Source organism: Meriones unguiculatus, chromosome 7 (genome assembly GCF_030254825.1).
Source record: "Meriones unguiculatus strain TT.TT164.6M chromosome 7, Bangor_MerUng_6.1, whole genome shotgun sequence".
In the NCBI taxonomy this organism is placed as follows: Eukaryota; Metazoa; Chordata; class Mammalia; order Rodentia; family Muridae; genus Meriones; species Meriones unguiculatus.
This window is the reverse complement of record NC_083355.1, coordinates 47,482,742-47,499,711: the sequence shown is the minus strand read 5'-3', so window position 1 is coordinate 47,499,711 and position 16,970 is coordinate 47,482,742. Positions and strand designations below refer to the sequence as shown.

At 49.0% G+C, this 16,970-nt stretch overlaps 1 protein-coding gene across 8 annotated transcripts in view; it reads left to right on the top strand.

The window, feature by feature from the left end:
* Positions 1 to 16,970, top strand: part of Eps15l1 (epidermal growth factor receptor pathway substrate 15 like 1) — an 80,659-nt gene continuing 63,689 nt past the window's right edge. For 6 of the 8 annotated variants that reach the window (XM_060387357.1, XM_021653830.2, XM_021653826.2 and 3 more), the window contains exons 1-4: positions 1 to 166; positions 15,006 to 15,047; positions 15,249 to 15,338; positions 15,832 to 15,879. In XM_060387357.1, coding sequence (XP_060243340.1) covers positions 134 to 166; positions 15,006 to 15,047; positions 15,249 to 15,338; positions 15,832 to 15,879 — 213 coding nt within the window. In that variant the 5' untranslated portion in view covers positions 1 to 133. Of the gene's footprint in view, positions 167 to 5,878; positions 5,929 to 15,005; positions 15,048 to 15,248; positions 15,339 to 15,831; positions 15,880 to 16,970 lie in introns of those variants that run through there. The other 2 variants (XM_060387359.1, XM_060387358.1) reach the window with 2 other exon arrangements.

Below are 16,970 nucleotides of genomic sequence, written 5' to 3'. Positions count from 1 at the left end.
TTGTACGCTAGCGCTCAGGCTTGTCACCGCGCTGGTCGGGCTGCGCGCGCATCACAGCTCTCCTTCGTCCTAGTGCGCAGGCGCGGCTCCGCCCCCGCCCCTCCGGCGCTCGGGAGCCCGAGTCCGCAGGAAGATGGCGGCGCCGCTAGTACCCCTCTCACAGCAGGTATAGTGCTGGGGCGCGCCGCGGGGCAGTGCGCACGGCGGGTGCCGCGGAAAGGGCAAGAGGTGGCGAAAGCGCGGTTCCATGGAACGCGGCAGCGGAGGCGCGCGCTGACGGCTCCGGCTGCGGAGCGGCGGGGCCGGGCGGCCCTGAAGGTGACAGGCCGGCGCGGCCCGCGGACTGTCGCGCCCGGCGACCCTCCAAGCGGCTGCGAGGTGGTGACGGGGCGCGGCCGCCGCGGCTGTCTGCTCCTCCTGGGGCCTGCGAGCCTCGTCGCCCTTCGTTTCCGCGGAGGTGGACGAGGGTGGTGGGCCCAGCCTCCAGCCTTTGTCTCCCCGCGGGCTCTAGTGTCCGGGCGGATGGTGTCTCTGCTTGGAGCCGTGCGGGGATCCGGGACACGCCCGCAGCGTCTCCCGCTGCCCAGCTCTCTTTCCCCGGGAAGCCGCTTCCGCTGCCCCGCACGGAGCGAAAAGCGCGGATCCCTGGCCCCCAGGGTGGTGGGCGCCAACCTGCTTCCTCAGAGTTGCCTGATGCTTTTCTTAAGCATATCAAACGCCATAGGGACGTACAGAAAAGCCACGAGAGGGCTGCTGTGCTTCTAGGCTGAGACATTCATTCATTCTTCCGCCCCTCTAACGTGCACAGGGCCAGGTGCTGGGAGCTTAGCCCTCTCCCACTGGCAAGGTCTCTGGGCTTCTGGAGGTGAGACGCTTAAGAAGTAGGAAATACTATTTTGCTAATGGCAAGTGACACGTTTGTCTCCCACAGCATATTATAAGCACTTTGCTAGAATCGTCTTGCACAGGGTCATGGTTACCAGTGAGGAAGCATTTTATGTGCAGATCATGGCCCCAGCTCTTCCTGAGTGTCCTTGAAGTAGGCTTCTTGGCCTCGTACACATCAATTACCTCATTTGGAAAATAGAGCTATAAAATACATTAGCGGAAGGTGAAGAACTGTGGAAAGCACATTTTGCCTAATGCATTGGAAGCTCTTTTGTTACCATCATTAAATTTGGGTGTTTAGGACTAGGTGCTAGGAGTGCAGCAGTCTCCCACTGAGAAGGTCGCTGGTTTCCAGGAGGTGAGACCCTTAAGAAGTAGAAAATACTTCTGTTTTGCTAATTTGCCAAATAACCCGTTTGTGTTCTCCCCCCCCCCCCCCAGCATATTGTAAGCACTTTGATAGAATTGTCTTTCAAAGTACCACAGCCACTATGAGTGCCAAAGCTGGTAAGAACTGTTGGGCAGGCTGGTGCCCAAGTCACATGGTCTGAAGAAGAGTGAAGTACAGGCTTAAGTCCTGGAAGAACTAGGCACTCTGAAGCCTTCTCACTAAATTAACAGAGACCAGTGGTTATTAATTAACATGTTCCTACAGCACCTGTGAATGTCTTCTGTAAATGGTTAAGGACCAGGCAGATGTGAGGTATGTGTTGAAATGGAGCCTTGCTGTGTCGCCCCAGGCTGGCTTCCAATTGCTGGTCTCACTCCATCCTCCTGCTCCAGGCTTCTGAGTAGTCAGGACTGCAGGTGCATTCTGTCATGCCTGGACATAATGTGTCATTGTTAGTAGGCAGGTACTACTGTGTAGGCTCAGGGGAAGGAAGTGATGTCTCTGCTAAAGCCATTAAGGAGCAAGTGCTTTTGGCTTTGCTTTCTTGTTAAAAGTGTGTGTGTGTGTGTGCACTTATGTTTTCAGAGACCAGTGGACAACTGTTGGTGTCCACCTCTTTTGTGACAGGCTCTCACTAGCTGGCCGGCAAGCCCAGGGAACCTCCTATATTCACCTCTGCAGCTTCTAGATTACAAGCACACAACATCATGTGGCAACTTTTTTTTTTTTAGATTTATTTGTTTAATTTAAGTATATGAGCACTCTGCTTTCATGCACACCAGAAGAGGGAGTCAGATTCCATTGCAGATGGTTGTGAGCCACCATGTGGTGCTGGGAATTGAATTCAGGACCTCCGGAAGAGCAGCCAGTGCTCTTAACTGCTCAGCCATCTCACCAGCACCCATATGACTCTCATGTGTTCAGGGCAAGCATGTTACCAACTGAGTTCTCTCCATCCCAGTTATTACTCTGGCTTTTTGAGAAGGTCTTTTCGAATTTCCTAATTTTGACATTAGCCATGTTTGGTAGCCATGTTTCTTTCTTTTTTTTTTTTTTTTTTTTTTTTTTTTTTAATTTGAGCCATGGTAGTAGTAGCTGATGGCTATTGAGTGCATGAGAATTGGATAGATGCTGTCAATTTTTCCTAAACACCAAAATATCAAGAAAAAGGTTCCTGGCTGTGCATGCTGTTAACTCTCAGCTAGCACTCCTCTAACAGAAAGTTCTAGGCAAGCCTGGGCTATATAATGAGACCCTGTTTTGGGGAGGGGGGTTTCTATTTTATTAATAAAATAGTTACAGAATAGGATGGTATTTTGTCAGAGTGAGGTGACAGAAGTGAGAACATGAGATTCATCTTCGTAGAACCTTCTGGAATAGAATCCTGATTCTCTTTTCCCAGGTGTACATAAGCTTCTGACTTGCCTGCCACATGCTCTCCTTGGCACCACAATGTAGCCAGTTCTCTGTTCCTTGCATATCAGCTGTGCCATCATGATGTCCCTGAGAGCTGTCCTTTTTACTGAAGCACTCCAACCTTTTCCCCTCCTTTGGTTCAGCTCCTGGTTCCTTCCTTTCCTTCAGCAGCAGATCAGATGTCATCCTTCCCAGAAGCCTTTCCTAGTCGTGGCACACAACCATGTGTGCCTCACACAACCCACAGCCTCCCTCTTGGCCCACAGAACACACCTGCATGTCTGTTTGCTGTCTCTGTCAGACCTGTTGCCAATGGGAGGACAGGCTACTTGCTCAGTGCCCATCACTCAGGAAGTGTGATCTAAGTGGGTATACGGACTGTGACTGTGACTGCACCTGAAGCAGCTCCCACGTGACCTCTCTTCCCTGTGTGGGATGGAGCTGTGGGTGGAAACAGGAGTTGAACCAGCACTTGAGGATCATGGCCTGCAGTGGCTCACAAGTGCCTTCTAAGTTGCTTCCCTCTATCCACTCTTATGTTTTTGTGGTGATTCTTAATTTTTTTTTTATGTTTATTAGTTTATCCCTGTGTGTGTATGTGTGTGGGCGTGTGGGCATATGGGCACATGTGACAGTCAGAGGACAACTGTCCCGTGTTGATATCCATCTGACTCTGGAGTCTTGCTGTGTAACCCAGGCTTGCCTTAAACTTCTGCTGCTTCTCCTGCCTTAGCTTTGGGAGTACTGTGATCACAGACAATAACTGACTGCTTCCTATTTCTTTGCTAGCAGAAGGCCTGGCCCACAACTCTCACACCTATTTTTACAGGGACAGTGTACAGAGGGTTGGGTGGTTCAGGGTGTAGGCAACTACCCACTGAGCAATCCTTACATTTATGTGTGTGAGCATGTGTGCATATAGTATTTGTGTGGAGGTCACAGTATAACCTGAGAGTTGGTTCTCTGCTTCCACCCTGTGGGTCCTGGGCATCAAACTAAAGTCCCCAGGCTTGATGACAAGCATCCTTATTTACTGAACCATCTCACTGGTACTAAGTTGCACAAGCTGTCCTTGAACTCATGGCAAGAACTTCTGCCTCAGCCTCCTAAGTGCTGGGGTTGCAGATGTGAACCACCTCCTCAGTTTCTATAGTTACGCCCTTTTTTCCTTAAGATTTGTGTGTGTGTGCATTTGCTTGCATGTATATCTGCCTGAGGTGCCTGTTTAAGCAAGAGAGTATTGGATCCCCTAGAACTGGAGCTCTAAGCTAGACCCTCTGCAAGAGCAGGAAGCACTCTTAAAGGCTGAGCCATGTTTCCAAGTCCTCTGTGCCTGCCCTTGAAGCTCACATACAGGTGTTCCATCACCCAGTAGTAAGACAAGGCCCTACCAAGCTCTTGGAGTAAGCCTCCTAGCTCACAAAGGATCATAGGAGAGGCAGAGGAGGGAGGATTCTGGGACACCATTTGGCTGAGGTGTTCTGAACAGAAGGTTGTGGTATGGTTGAGCCTCCAGCCACAGGACCGGCAAGAGTCCCTGCTTTTCTTTCTCTGCCAACTCCAGGGGATGTTTCCCTTGCCCCTTGTTCTCTTTTCCCCAACTTCATCATGACCTGCAGTCTTGTCCTCAGACTGGATTGCACATGAGTGCCAGCAGACTCCCAGGGACCCTTTCTTTTTCAGAGATGCTGGGACAGAGCCTAAGCGCTAGGGCACGGCCTCCTCTTTCAGCCACTTCCCTTGCTTCTCTCTGCTTGGGATTTTGGCTTCCCCTACTCTTCTGGGGCCTGCTGGACTCTGGAATTGGCTACTTCCTAAACTTGGCAGTTCTCTGTGGAGTACGGTGGAGTCTGGGCCTGTCGTACCCTCTATCAGTCTTATTTCCTAACCACCACTGTGGGGATCTTCTAATTTCTCCCTGGCACCAGAACCTTCCATGTCTTGCATTCTCTTGGCAAGGGGCTGGAGATGTAGCTCAGTGGTAAAGTGCCTGCCTCCTCAAAGTGAGTCTGGGCTGGTGAGCCAGCATCCCACAGTCCTACTGTGCTCCTCTTTTGGCTCCACTTGACTTTGCTGACTGGCCTTGATATTCCAAATCTCATGTCCTGGAAGAAAGTGCTGAGGTATACATCTTCCTCCCTGGTCTCATTTCTTACTTCTAGGGGATTTAGGAACACTTTCTTGAATCACATGCCATGATTTTTTTTTTAACAAACCTGCTTTATTTAGGGTTATTAAATGCTTCTAATTCCCTTCTAACCCCCCCCCAACATCAAGTAGGAGGGAAAGAAGGTTAGGAGGACAGGGGGCAGAGTTCTCTCTGCTACTTCCTGCTTGGTAGGGTTGTAGGATTAATTTGGGAGCAATACCGATACCAGTCGTCCAGAAATCCAGAAGTCCAGGTGACCAGCAAATCAGCAAACAGCAAATGCAGTAGCAGAACAAACCAACAGCAAGCAGTTCTCCTCCAGGCAGCTGCTCCTCCTTCCTCTGTCATATTTATACAACTCAAAGTTCTCATAATTCAACTAATTCCTCCTGGCAAAGACCACACTCCTCACAAGAGACTTCACAGGTGTGGACAAACTAAAATCTTCAACTTGGAATTTTAACAAAAACATGTTTACATACCATAAACCAAAACATCCACAATAGTTGTAGGTCTTGGTTGTTGGTCTTGGTGCTGTGGATGGGCCCTTCCATTTGCCAGGCTGTGCTTTACTGACAAGCCATACCCCCAGCCTCTCTAGAAAGAGTCTGTTTATTGCAGAAGAAGAAGCTGAGACCCATAGTAGTCAGGTAACTTGTGAAAGTCCCATGTCTGAGGGTGCCACATTGGAGTCAACATTGGTTGCCTGCTCTGGAGCTCCCTCCCAACCCTGTTCTTACACACAGCCTGCTAAGTACCCAGCCCAGAGCTCTAGGCCAAGCTAGTGTCCCTGGAATGAATGTTGAAGGCCTGGGGATATTTATCCCCTTGTGCCTATGTTATTTTATTTTTGCTCTTATCATTTAGGAAGGCTGATGATTGTGCAGTGTTCCTTGATGGGCCAGATTTGGCCTCCCCTGGAGCTCCAGAATCCCTGGCTGCTTTTTTTTTTTTTTTCTTTTTTCTGACTCCTGGGGCTCTGTCAAGCAAGGTCACACGCTTTCTCCCTCAGCCCCAGTTCCCATGCCTGTGTGGAAGCCTGGGTCAGCTGTTCTGAGGAACCAATTGCCTGTTTTTGCATGAGGTGAGTCTGGAGACTGATCATCACTTTCTGATTTAACCCCTTGGTGTGACAGAGAAAGGTGGCAAAAATCTGGAACTCCAGAGAACATGGAAAAAGCAAGTGAGCTACTCCAGAAAGCTCTCCCGGTCAGCGTGCCCTGCCCTCTGCTGCCATGTTAGCTTTCAACCTCTGCTGCTTCTCTGTGGTGCTGGGAATGGAAGCAGGACCTTGAGCCTACTGGGTTCCATGTCCTCACTTCTCACTTGGCCAGTACTTGGCAGTTGTGTTCCAGGCTTAGGTATCATTTCTGCTGTGCTCTGTCACTCTCGGGCATCTATTGGCTTGGTTAGTCCTCCGATGCTTATTGTCCCTGTCCATCCTTTTTTTACTTCAGGAGAGAAACATCCATCCTGCCCTGCACATCAGGACAGGTTTTTCTGGTTTACTTCAGGCCACTACTGTAGCTGGGGTGCAAATGTGAGCACCTGTGCTGGGGTTTTCTGTTTGCAGTGCTAGCGCTGGAACCCAGGGCTTCCAGCAGACTCAGCACTTCTCTCCTTTACCAGCCTTACCCTGCACAAAAAGGCACTTCTTCGCTATTGGATAAGAGCCTGGTCTTGTTGCTTGAAAAATTCTCTCCCAAGATCGTCAGGTCAGTAGCCTGGCTGTCCAGGTTCCTGGCAGAGTGAAGTACCTTCCCATGGTCTTCTACACAGAGGCCCGAACACTCTAGAGGGAGAGAAAGGGCTGGGTGATGGCCTGAACTCACCACAGATAGCCCCATCCTTCCAAGCCCCCTCATCCAGCCACACGCAGTTTTTGTGGGTTTTTTTGAGACAGGGTTTCTCTGTGTGGCCTTGGCAGTCCTAGAACTCAATATTAAGGCCAGGCTGGCCTTGAACTCAGAGATCTGCCTATCTCTACCTCCCAAGTGCTGGGATTAAAGATGTGTGCCACCACTGCCTGACTTTAGTTTTTATGTTTTGTTTTTCATTATGTGGCCGAGGGTAGTCTGGATTTCAGCCCCATTTCTCTTGCCTCAGCCTCAGCTCAGTGGGATACAGCAAATACCACCATGCCTAGCTCAGATCCATTTTTTAATTCCAAGGTCTTCTTGGTTTTTGAGATGGGATTGCAAGTGGCTAAGGGTGACCTCTAACTTGATGCATAGCTAAGAATGACCTTGATCTTGGCTTGTGAGCCTGGGCGCAAGAGTGTGTGTATGCTTGTGTTTGTGTTCGTGCATGCATGTGCGCACACTTGCAGACACAGAGACAAACACTGAGGTTGTGTAGTCAAGTGCACTTGTGACAGTGGCACAGAGATCCATGGGAGCACTCCTCACTCCATGCCAGTGTTCCTACTTTCCTCCTTCCCCCAAGTCCCCAGCAGACAGCAGCTAGCTGTTGCTGTGGCTTTAACCTGGCAGTAAGACAACCTTTGGGACTGGCCTGTTGTGATTGTCTCCAGTTGCTGAGTGTGGCCATAGGGTCTGTGTAGTGGTTTTCTGGATTAGCCCATTTTCCTTTTATGTGTATGTTTTGCACTTAAATCCATCATCCAGTTTTGACTTTATTTTTTGTGTGTGCCTCAGTATATGCAAGTACATGTGTGTGCTTATGTATGTGGAGGCTGAGAGAGTAATGTTGGTGTCTCCTATTGCTCTCAACCTTGTCTTTAAGGTGTTTTGTTTTGTTTTGTTTTGTTTTAATTAATTAATATATGTGTGTTTGTCCACAAGACTGTCACAGTGCTTCTGTGGAGGTCAGAGGTTGGCTTCTACCGTGGAGGGTCCAGGGATCAAGCTAAGGTTGTTAGGCTTGGTGACAGGAGCCCTTACAGACTGAGCCAAGCCACTGGCCCAGCCTTATCTTTTGAGACAATCTCTAAATGGACCTAGGGCTCATTGATGGCTAGACTGGCTACCCAGTCAGCTCTGGACCCTATATCTCCTCAACACATAACACATATGTTGGATCATACTCAACTTTTTGTTTTCTATTAAATGTTCATGCTAGGGATCTGAGTCAAGACTCTATCCATGCTTTCACAGCAAGGGTCTTACCATTGAGCAGCTTCCCCAGTTCAGGGCTGTGCTCCCAGCTCCTCCCCTTTCCTCTCCTTTTCCTTCTGTCTCATTTCTAGTTTGACAATACACTTGGCCTTCAAGTGTATTCTTTTGGGGTGAAAGTGCTGAGCCTAGGCTCCCCTACAGTTAGTAATACCCCCGCCTCAGCCTACAAGGACTGGTATAACTGGCTTGCCCTTGGGCTGTGTCTAATGTGCTTCCTCAATGTTTGCCATGGTGTGGCTTGCAGCAGGACAGGTGGAGATGTGTGTGTAGGCTGCTGACAGGGTGGCTTACAAGCCACTCTTCGACAAGAAGAGTAGAGGCCCAGTTGTTGTATTTTCAGCAGCCTCCCTGCGTAGCAACTCTGTAGTGCCCTGTCTTTCTGTGTGAGCTGCATAGGGGTTTTAGTTTCTGTTTCTCTGACGGTTCATGGTGTCCAACATCTTTGTACTTTTTTCCCATCTTTATCTTTTTTTTTTTTTAATTATGTGCATTGGTGTTTTGCCTGCATGAATGCCTGTGTGAATGTGTCAGATCCCCTTGAACTGGAGTTACAGACAGTTGTGAGCTGTCATGTGGGTGCTGGGAATTGAACCCTGGTCCTCTGGAAGAGCAGTCTTAACTGCTGAGCCATCTCAACAGCCCACTCCCATCTGTATCTTTATTGATATGTGTCTTTTGCCACTTACTGGACAGTGCTGGTAGGAGGATGAGTACCCACCCCTTGTCTCTGTGAACATTTGAATTTGAGAAGTTTGCCTCCAAGTGCTGGGATTAAAGGGGTATGACAATACCCAGCTATTTAAAAAAAAAAAAAAAAATTAGGACCAAAGAGATGGTTCAACTGCTAAAGTTGCTTGCCACTCAGCCTGATGATTTGAGTTTGATTCCTGAAACCTACGTGGTGGATGAGAACTGACTTCTACAGGTTGTCCTCTGATGCCTGCATGCACTGTGGCATATACACATGCACAAACATAATTAGTTCTTCTGCCTTTCTGTATCAGTCTGAAAATGATCCCACAGTTAGCAGAAGTCTGGCTGGAGTTTGGGAAAATCACTTATGGATGTGCAGCTTAGCTCCTGCATTTGTGTTTCACCCCCAGAGCAGGGCCCTGAATTTGTGCATGCCTCTGCCAGCTCTGTTCCATGGCTGGTCTTGACTTTGCTGAGTTGACAGCAAGGGTGGCTCTGCATTTTGTTCTTTAATACAGGCTGCACATTGCTTTGCTCAAAACCCCAAGTGGGCAGTGCTCCAAAATCCAAAAGTTTTTCACAGGCATGCCTCTATAGGCAGGAAGTTACACACACCTGACCTGCTAGGAGGAGTTTGTATGGAATATGGTAGGAAACTCCTTAAGCTGTGTGTGCAGGGCTCCCAGGAACAGCTGAGTTCTGTGTTTAGATGACAGCCCCATCCAGAAGTTGGTGCTGTGTGGTAAGCAAAGTACCCATAACTTGTAAGAACCTCAAGTAGGAAGGCCTGCTGGCCTGGACACCTTGTCTGACATGGCCTTCCCCCCCCCATCCTTTTTTTTCTCTGAGACAGGGTTTCTCTTGGGTGACCTAGAACTTGTTTTGTAAACCAGGCTAGCCTTGAACTTACAGAGATCCGCCTGCCTCTGCCTCCCAAGCGCTGGGATTAAAGGTTTGTACCACCACCACTGTGGTGGCCTGCTCTTCTTAACGGTATTACTCTTGTCTCATTTTTACCTTTATTTGTTTGTTGAAGTGTTGAGAATAAAACCTAAGACCTTGTTTGTGCAAGTTGATGCTCTACCACTGAGCCACAGCTCTGTTAATTTTAAAATAAATTTATTATTATGGGTGGTGGCAGGAGCAGTGCTACATTGTGTGTGGAGGAGAGGGCACCATTGTGTATGGAGCCACCGCTCTCCTTTCATCCTTACGTAGGTTCTGGGTCACCAGTTGTGGTGGTGGTGGTTTGAATACAAATGGCTCTCACAAACTCATATTTAATGCTTAGTCAGCAGGGAGTAGCACTATCTGAAAGGATTGTAAGGATTAAGAGGTGTGGCCTTGTTAGAGGAACTGTGTCACTGGGGCTGGATTTTGAGGTTTCAGAAGTCCAAACCAGACCCAGAGTTTCTCTCTCTCCTCCTCCACACTCTCTCCCTCCCCCTCTCTTTCACCCTCCATTTCCCTCTTCCTCTCTTCTCCTCCACCCCCTCTTCTCTTGTTCAACAGGATGTAGCGCTCAGCTCCAACTTCAGCTTGCGTGATGCTCCTGCCATGATGATAAGTGCCTCTAAAATTAATAAATGTTGCTGTGGTTGTGGTGTTTCTTCACAGCAACAGAACAGTGACTAAGACACCAGACAAACACTTTTGCCCACTTGCCAGCTCAGGTTTTTTTTGTTTGGTTGGTTTTTTTTTTTTTTGCTGTTTTTGTTTTTTCAAGACAGGGTCTCTCTATGTAGCTCTGGCTGTCCTGGAACTCAAACTCATAGAAACCCGCCTGCCTCTTCCTCCTGAGTGCTGAAATTAAAGGTATATTAGCTCCCCCTTCTAAATTTTTAATTTAAAAAAAAAAAATCTATTTTTTTTTTTTTTTTAAGTATTGAGACAGGGTCCCATGTAGCTGAGGTTGGCCTCAGATTCACTATGTAGCCAGTGATGCTGCCTCCCCTTTTGAGTGCCAAGGTTATTTATGTGGTTGTAGGGATGGAGCCAGGTTTTGTATACTCTCCATCTGAGTTACAGCCTTGACCCAGTTAGTGGTATTTTGTATGTTTCTGAGATGGGGTCTTGTATATCCCAGGGTTGACAGTGCCTCTTACTTTTACCTGAAGATCATACTGCCATGACCACCTTCTTTGTTCCTTTCTGCTTGCCCCCACTGTGAAGCTCTTAATGCTGGGTTCCTTCTTAACTCGTCTAGAGAGAGCTGTTGCTCTGGGAGTCAAATATGCCCCATGTAGTGGAGTCTCATTTCTGCCATGCACATGCCACATGACAAATCTGGTGTCTTCACTCAGTGCAGGCCAGCATGCCCTGGGAGGAGGACTCGGATGACAGGACTGGGACTCCAAGGCCTCCGTGCTTTGCATTGTGTCTGGGCTTTGTGCAACTTCAGAGTGCAGCCATCCTGCTGCACCCAGGGCAGCAGGCCGCACTTGTTTTCAGGTGGCTTTTATGCTCAGTATCTGGCCGTGGATGCTTTGGGTTTATAAAAAAATAAAAATTAAAAAAAAAGTTGTTGAGCCCCAAGAGTACATTTTCCCAGGTCACATACCCATGTAACTGTCTAGCTTTGTCACACGTGGGCTCTCTTTGCAGCAAGTCAGGATGGAGTGAAGGCTTCCAGCCTGGAGCTCCTGTAGTCCCAGCACTCACTGCCTGCATGGGAGAAGCTCCATCATCTCATCAATAAACAGGAGCTAGCATTTTGTCTGCCCTATAGCATTGCCCTGTAGGAGGACTGAATGAGGAACTCAAGGCCAAGCGTAATAGCATACATACACTGCCAGTAATCCTAGCCTTAGAGCATAGGGAGGAGCTTGCTGAGAGTTTGAGGTCCTGTATGTGAAACATTGAGTGAACAGTGAGGAGTGTGGCCCTCTATCAGGAGGGGTGAGATGGTCTCAGGTATTCAGGGTGCCCTCAATCTCCGTATGTCCCTGAGATTGACCTTGTCCTGATCCTCTTCCACTTGGCAGAGTGCTGGAATAACAGGCATATGCTCCATGCATCACTGTGATCTGTTTATTAGGAGAGTGCATTATACATCCTTTTCTAGAAGTTTATTCTTTCTTCTGTGTCTTTCCACCCTTGCCACCTGTTGAGGGTTTTAGAGCTCCTAGAATATAGGAGCCGGGAGCATGGCTCAGGTAGAGCTGGCCTAGCATGTGTGAGGCCCTAGGATCAATCATGAGTACTATAAACACAAAATTAGCCCTCCTCACACATTCAAATGCTTTTTAAAAGAAGATTTCTTTATTTATTTTATCTGCATGTACATATGCATGCCAGAAGAGGGCATCAAATCCTAGTATAGATGGTTATTCCAATGTGGTTCCTGGGAGTTGAATTCAGGACCTCTGGAAGTGCAGCCAGTGCTCTTAACTGCTGAGCCATCTCTCCAGCCCATTGATTCAAAATCTTAAAACAAACAAACAAAGAAAAATAATCTTCAGTCCGCACACTGTGGTGTATACCTGTAATCCCAGCACTTAGGGAGGCAGAGGCAGGTGGATCTCTATGAGTTTGAGGTCTACAAAGTCCAGGACAGCCAGGGGGTACACACAGAAACCCTGTCTCAAAAATCAATGGGTGTGGTGTGGACAGTGCCACAGACCTGTCGGAGGACAGATAGCATGGGGTATCTCCTTCTGCCTTGTATGCTGGTCTGGATAGTCCATGTGCTGCGAGTTCCACCTGTTCACAGTAGGGGTGAGGACTACAGCTGCCTTTACATGTGTTTGGAGATCCAAACTCAGGTTCTCATGCTTGCCTGGCAAACACTTTACCCCATGAGCCATCCCCTCTGCTCCAAAGGTCTAAGGTTTATATTGAAGTCCATTTTCAATTGAGCATGTAGTAGTGGCTGTGGCAGGAGCTAGCCAGATGCTGAGTCTTGTGAGGAGTCTGCTCTGGCTGGTTCATGGCTAGGGCTAAAACTGCTGGAGGGTGCTGGGTGTGGTGATACATACCTTTAATCCCAACATTTCTGGGAGGCAGAGACAGGCCGATCTCTGTGAGCTTGAGGCCAGTCTGGTCTATAAATCGAGTCCAGGACAGACAAGGCTACATGGAGAAACCCTGTCTCCAAAAACAAAAACAAACAAAAGAGCTGATGGGATGTGATGTCTAGAGCATCCCCTCCACAGGGGCCACATTCCCGTTTTCTCCCGTGCACACAGCTGTGATGTTGCAAAGCTGCTTCAACAGCAGTGTGCAAAACTGCTCCATGTCCTCTTCCTGCCATCTTGCCCAGCTGGAGGAGAACTAAAGAACCTGAGGGATCTGGCATGCTATGCTTTTTTAAGAGGCAAGTATGGTGTCCCAGCTGTGTAGTGGACTGCAGCCAGCTCCATGCCCCTGCAGCCTCTTGCCCTGAAAACCTTGTCCTCTGTCTGGTCCCTCTTATCCTGTGCCTGGAGTGTGGCACTGATCAAGCTTGTTCGGGTAGCTTGCATGGCAGCTGTGGGGCTACCGAGGGCTCTGTCCCAGCCTGGGAGCTTGACTTGGAGACCACTGCCTGCATCATGAGCTAGCTGTGACTGAGGTCTCTGCTCATGCCTGTTTCACAGATGGCCATGGCTGTGGACTAAAGCTTGGATGGTGTCACAGTGAACACTGAGGCAACCTTCAGGTGTGGCTTCCGTGTCACCAGGAAGCCATGGCATATGAGGAAATGTGATGACATCGGCCCTGCTTCCTTGTCTCTGTTAGCACTCTTGTTGTTGCTGCCCCTGGGCTTCTTGTGGACCTGTGCCTCCTCAGCATGCATGGCGGGTAACAGGGCTGCAGCAGGCTTCAGTTGGCCTAGCTGTAGCAGTCTCTCTGGATGCTAGGCCTTGTTTCTCTTGATTGTGGAGCTGTCAGTTTGCTTGTTTTGAGTTTTATCTTGAGATGGGGACTGGCTACATCATAGGCAGGCTGGGCTAAGGAAGTTTGTTTTAAAGGCAGTCTTAGTATGGAGCCTATGTGACCTGGTACTCACTATATAGACTAGGCTGGCCTTAGACCTACAGAGATCCTCCTGCCTCTGCCTCCTGAGTGTTGGGATTTGAAGGCATGCACCACAACTTAAGGAAGTTTTGATAAATCTCTCAGGATCTCTCATATCCCTCCATCTCCCTGTGGCTCTGTGGCTTCACTACACTTGGCTCTGGTGTGTGTTTTGTGCTGGGTGCCCAAGACTGGGCCATTAAGAACAGGTTTACCTCATATAAGCTATAGTGGTTGAGAAGGCCAAGCAGGACACCCACATCTGGCCAGGCAGATGGGGGCAAGACATATCCATCTTCCAGTGGGAAGTCACTTTCTGAGTAATAGCAGCCTGAAACCTCTGGGTATGGAGCCCCCTGGCTGAACCAGAAGGTGTCCCTTCCCCCACCCCTCACTGGGTTGAGGCTGCTGCAACTTGACTGCAGCCTCTGGAAAGCTGCAACAGAGGGAGGCCCTTTCATATAGTGACTTGTTTTGCTTTTTTTGTTTGAGACAAGGCCTCACTAAATAGCCCAGGCTGTCCTGACGCACAAGACTCCTGCCTCGGCCACCCCTTTCCCCTGGAGCTGGAAGACCCCACTGATTCATGGTGGCTGCCCACTTCCCCGCTGGGGTGGCTTGCTCCTTCAAGCGACTCTTTTCTCCTCATAGAGGTGTCCTTTTAAGGCCAGTGGGGGAGGTAATGGGAACAGTGGGAGCCTGTGGACTCAAATCAGGTTAGAGCAGGACCTTGGGAGTCCAGGCTGAGTGAGAAGTGTCCTTGTGCTGAATGTGGGATGGCTGTTAGCTTCCGGCACAGCAGCCATGAGTGCCTTCAGCATAGAGCTTGCTGTATGCATGAATCTGTGCACTGTCACCTGGCAGGATGGGTGAGGACCTAAAGACAGTCAGCCAAATGAATGCTGGTGACTCAGGGCACATACACACTCCACCCACACATGGACTAGGTAGAAGGCTGAGAGGGGGGCTCTACCCCTCCCTGAGTGAGCTCTCTGTGCTGGAACCAGGGTGTATGTTGATGGTAGCAAAGCACTCCGATATAGAGGCTAAGGCTAGAGATCACTTGACCCTAGGAGTTCAAGATGAGGTTGGGGCTAGGTGTGGCAGTTCCTGCCTGTAATATCAGCACTCAAGAGCCTGAAGCAAGAGGATTACTAGGAGTGTGAGGCCAGTCAGAGCTATCAGCAGAGCCTTGTCCCAATAAAAGTGAAACAAGACAACAAAGCAGCTTGGACATCACCTGAGGAGAGACCAAGGTAGGAGGTGTGCTTGTGCTGAAGGGCCGCATGTCTACTTGTAACTGACCACTTTCTGACTCTTCTGTTTTCTTTAGATTCCCAGTGGAAATCCATTGTACGAGTCTTATTATAAGCAGGTATGTTTAGCTGTTGTTTTTATTTTTATTTTTTTAAGACACACACTTGTGTGTGCATATATGTTTTGGTGCTGGGGGTGGAACCCAGAGCCTCTTACATGAAGAGCAGCTCAGCCACTGAGTTTCTTAGCCACCTGTTATCTTTGGGGTAGAAGTTGGGTGTTTGTAAGTGGTTTTGTCAACCTTGCTGTCCTGTTGCAGGTGGACCCTGCGTACACAGGGAGAGTTGGGGCCAGTGAGGCTGCGCTGTTTCTGAAGAAGTCGGGACTCTCAGACATCATCCTGGGGAAGGTAGGAAAGATGAAGGATGGCCTCCTGTATCCTTGGAGTGAAAGCCAGCTATGCAGACCTTCCTTGGGCAGGGGCAGGACACCCTGAGCTCACTCTTTGCTGTAACTGGTGGGTGTGAAGACAGCCCTGGATAAAACTGTTAGATCTGACCTTCCTTGTCCATCCTTCTGCTTGGGAGGCTAACACAGAAAGATCATGAGTTCCAGGCCAGCCTGGGACAGTCTCAGGTGGTGGTTGCCTTTGAGGTGTAGGCAGCAGACCAGAGCAGAGTATTTTTGGTGTCTTGATAGCTATAGGTTTATGTTTCCGTGCACCTTCACCCTGGAGCTAAGTGGGCATAGGGGTCCTTTGGGCCCTGCCACCAAATAACCGTGGGCTGGCAGGGCTGTTGGTCCCAGTGCTCATGACAGAGAAGCAGTTGATGTTACTTCTGTCTGTTCAGCTTGGTTGGTGAGCATCAGTCATACTCACAGGCACTTTTGTGTCTCCACAGATATGGGACTTGGCGGACCCGGAAGGTAAAGGGTTCTTGGATAAACAGGTATATATGTACACATGGAACAGGGGAGGGTTTGGGCATCCCTGAGGCTGGGCGACTACATTTCTCCACTGTTCCAGTTGTCCACACAAAACCACCACGCTCAAGTGAGGAGTTCTTACTTTGGCATGTAGGTCTCTTAAGTATGCCCAGTGCCCTAATATAGGCGTTTGGCTGTCTTGTGTCTGTCTCATCTTCTTTACCTGTTTCTCTGGTAAATTGCCCCAGCAAAAGCAACTTGGGGAAAGGGCTTCTGGCTCACAGTTCCAGGTACAGCCCACTGTAGGGGTTGGGATGGGGGGTGGGGGGTGGGGTCGAGGCAGCAGGAACCTGAAGTCACATGCAGTCAGGAGCAGAAAGAATGAATGCAACAACAAGCAAGTGTCCGGCTAGTCCAGGCCTAGCCAAAGAGTGGTGTGGCCACATGCAGGATGGGTGACCCCATCTCAGTTAACCCAAGGAAGCCCCTCATAAGCCAGCCTATTTAAAGCAGTCCCTCATTGAGACATCCTTCCTAGGTAGTTCCCATGTATCAAGTTGACAATCAAAACTAAACAACAGAGAGAGGACTCAGCCAGGACTCACATTTGGCAGCTTACAACTATCTGTAACTCCCATCTCTGAGGGATCCCATGCCCCCTTTTGGCCTTCAGAGCACCCACCCACCCACCCACACTCTAATGGAGGTATACACTTCTGTACAAAACAAAAAACCTAAACAATCACAATGAACTTACCAGTGATTAAAATATTTTAAGAATTAAAATAAATTGTACCCTGTCTGGTGGTACACACATTCAATCCCAACACTCAGTCAGTAGAGGCAGATGGATGGATCTCTGAGTTTGTGGCCAGCCTAGTCTATGTATGGAGTGCCAGGACAGCCCAGGGCTACATAGGAGACTTTGTCTCAAAACAAACAAAAAAGCACAAAAACTTACAGGGACACAGACACCCCACATACACATGCACACACATACACACCACTGCTGTCTCCAAAGCAGAAAACAAAGCATATGGACTGCTCCAGCATCTCCTGACCTAGAACCTTGTCTTGGAAATCCCTTTGCTTGAACCTTTTTAGTGCTCACTAT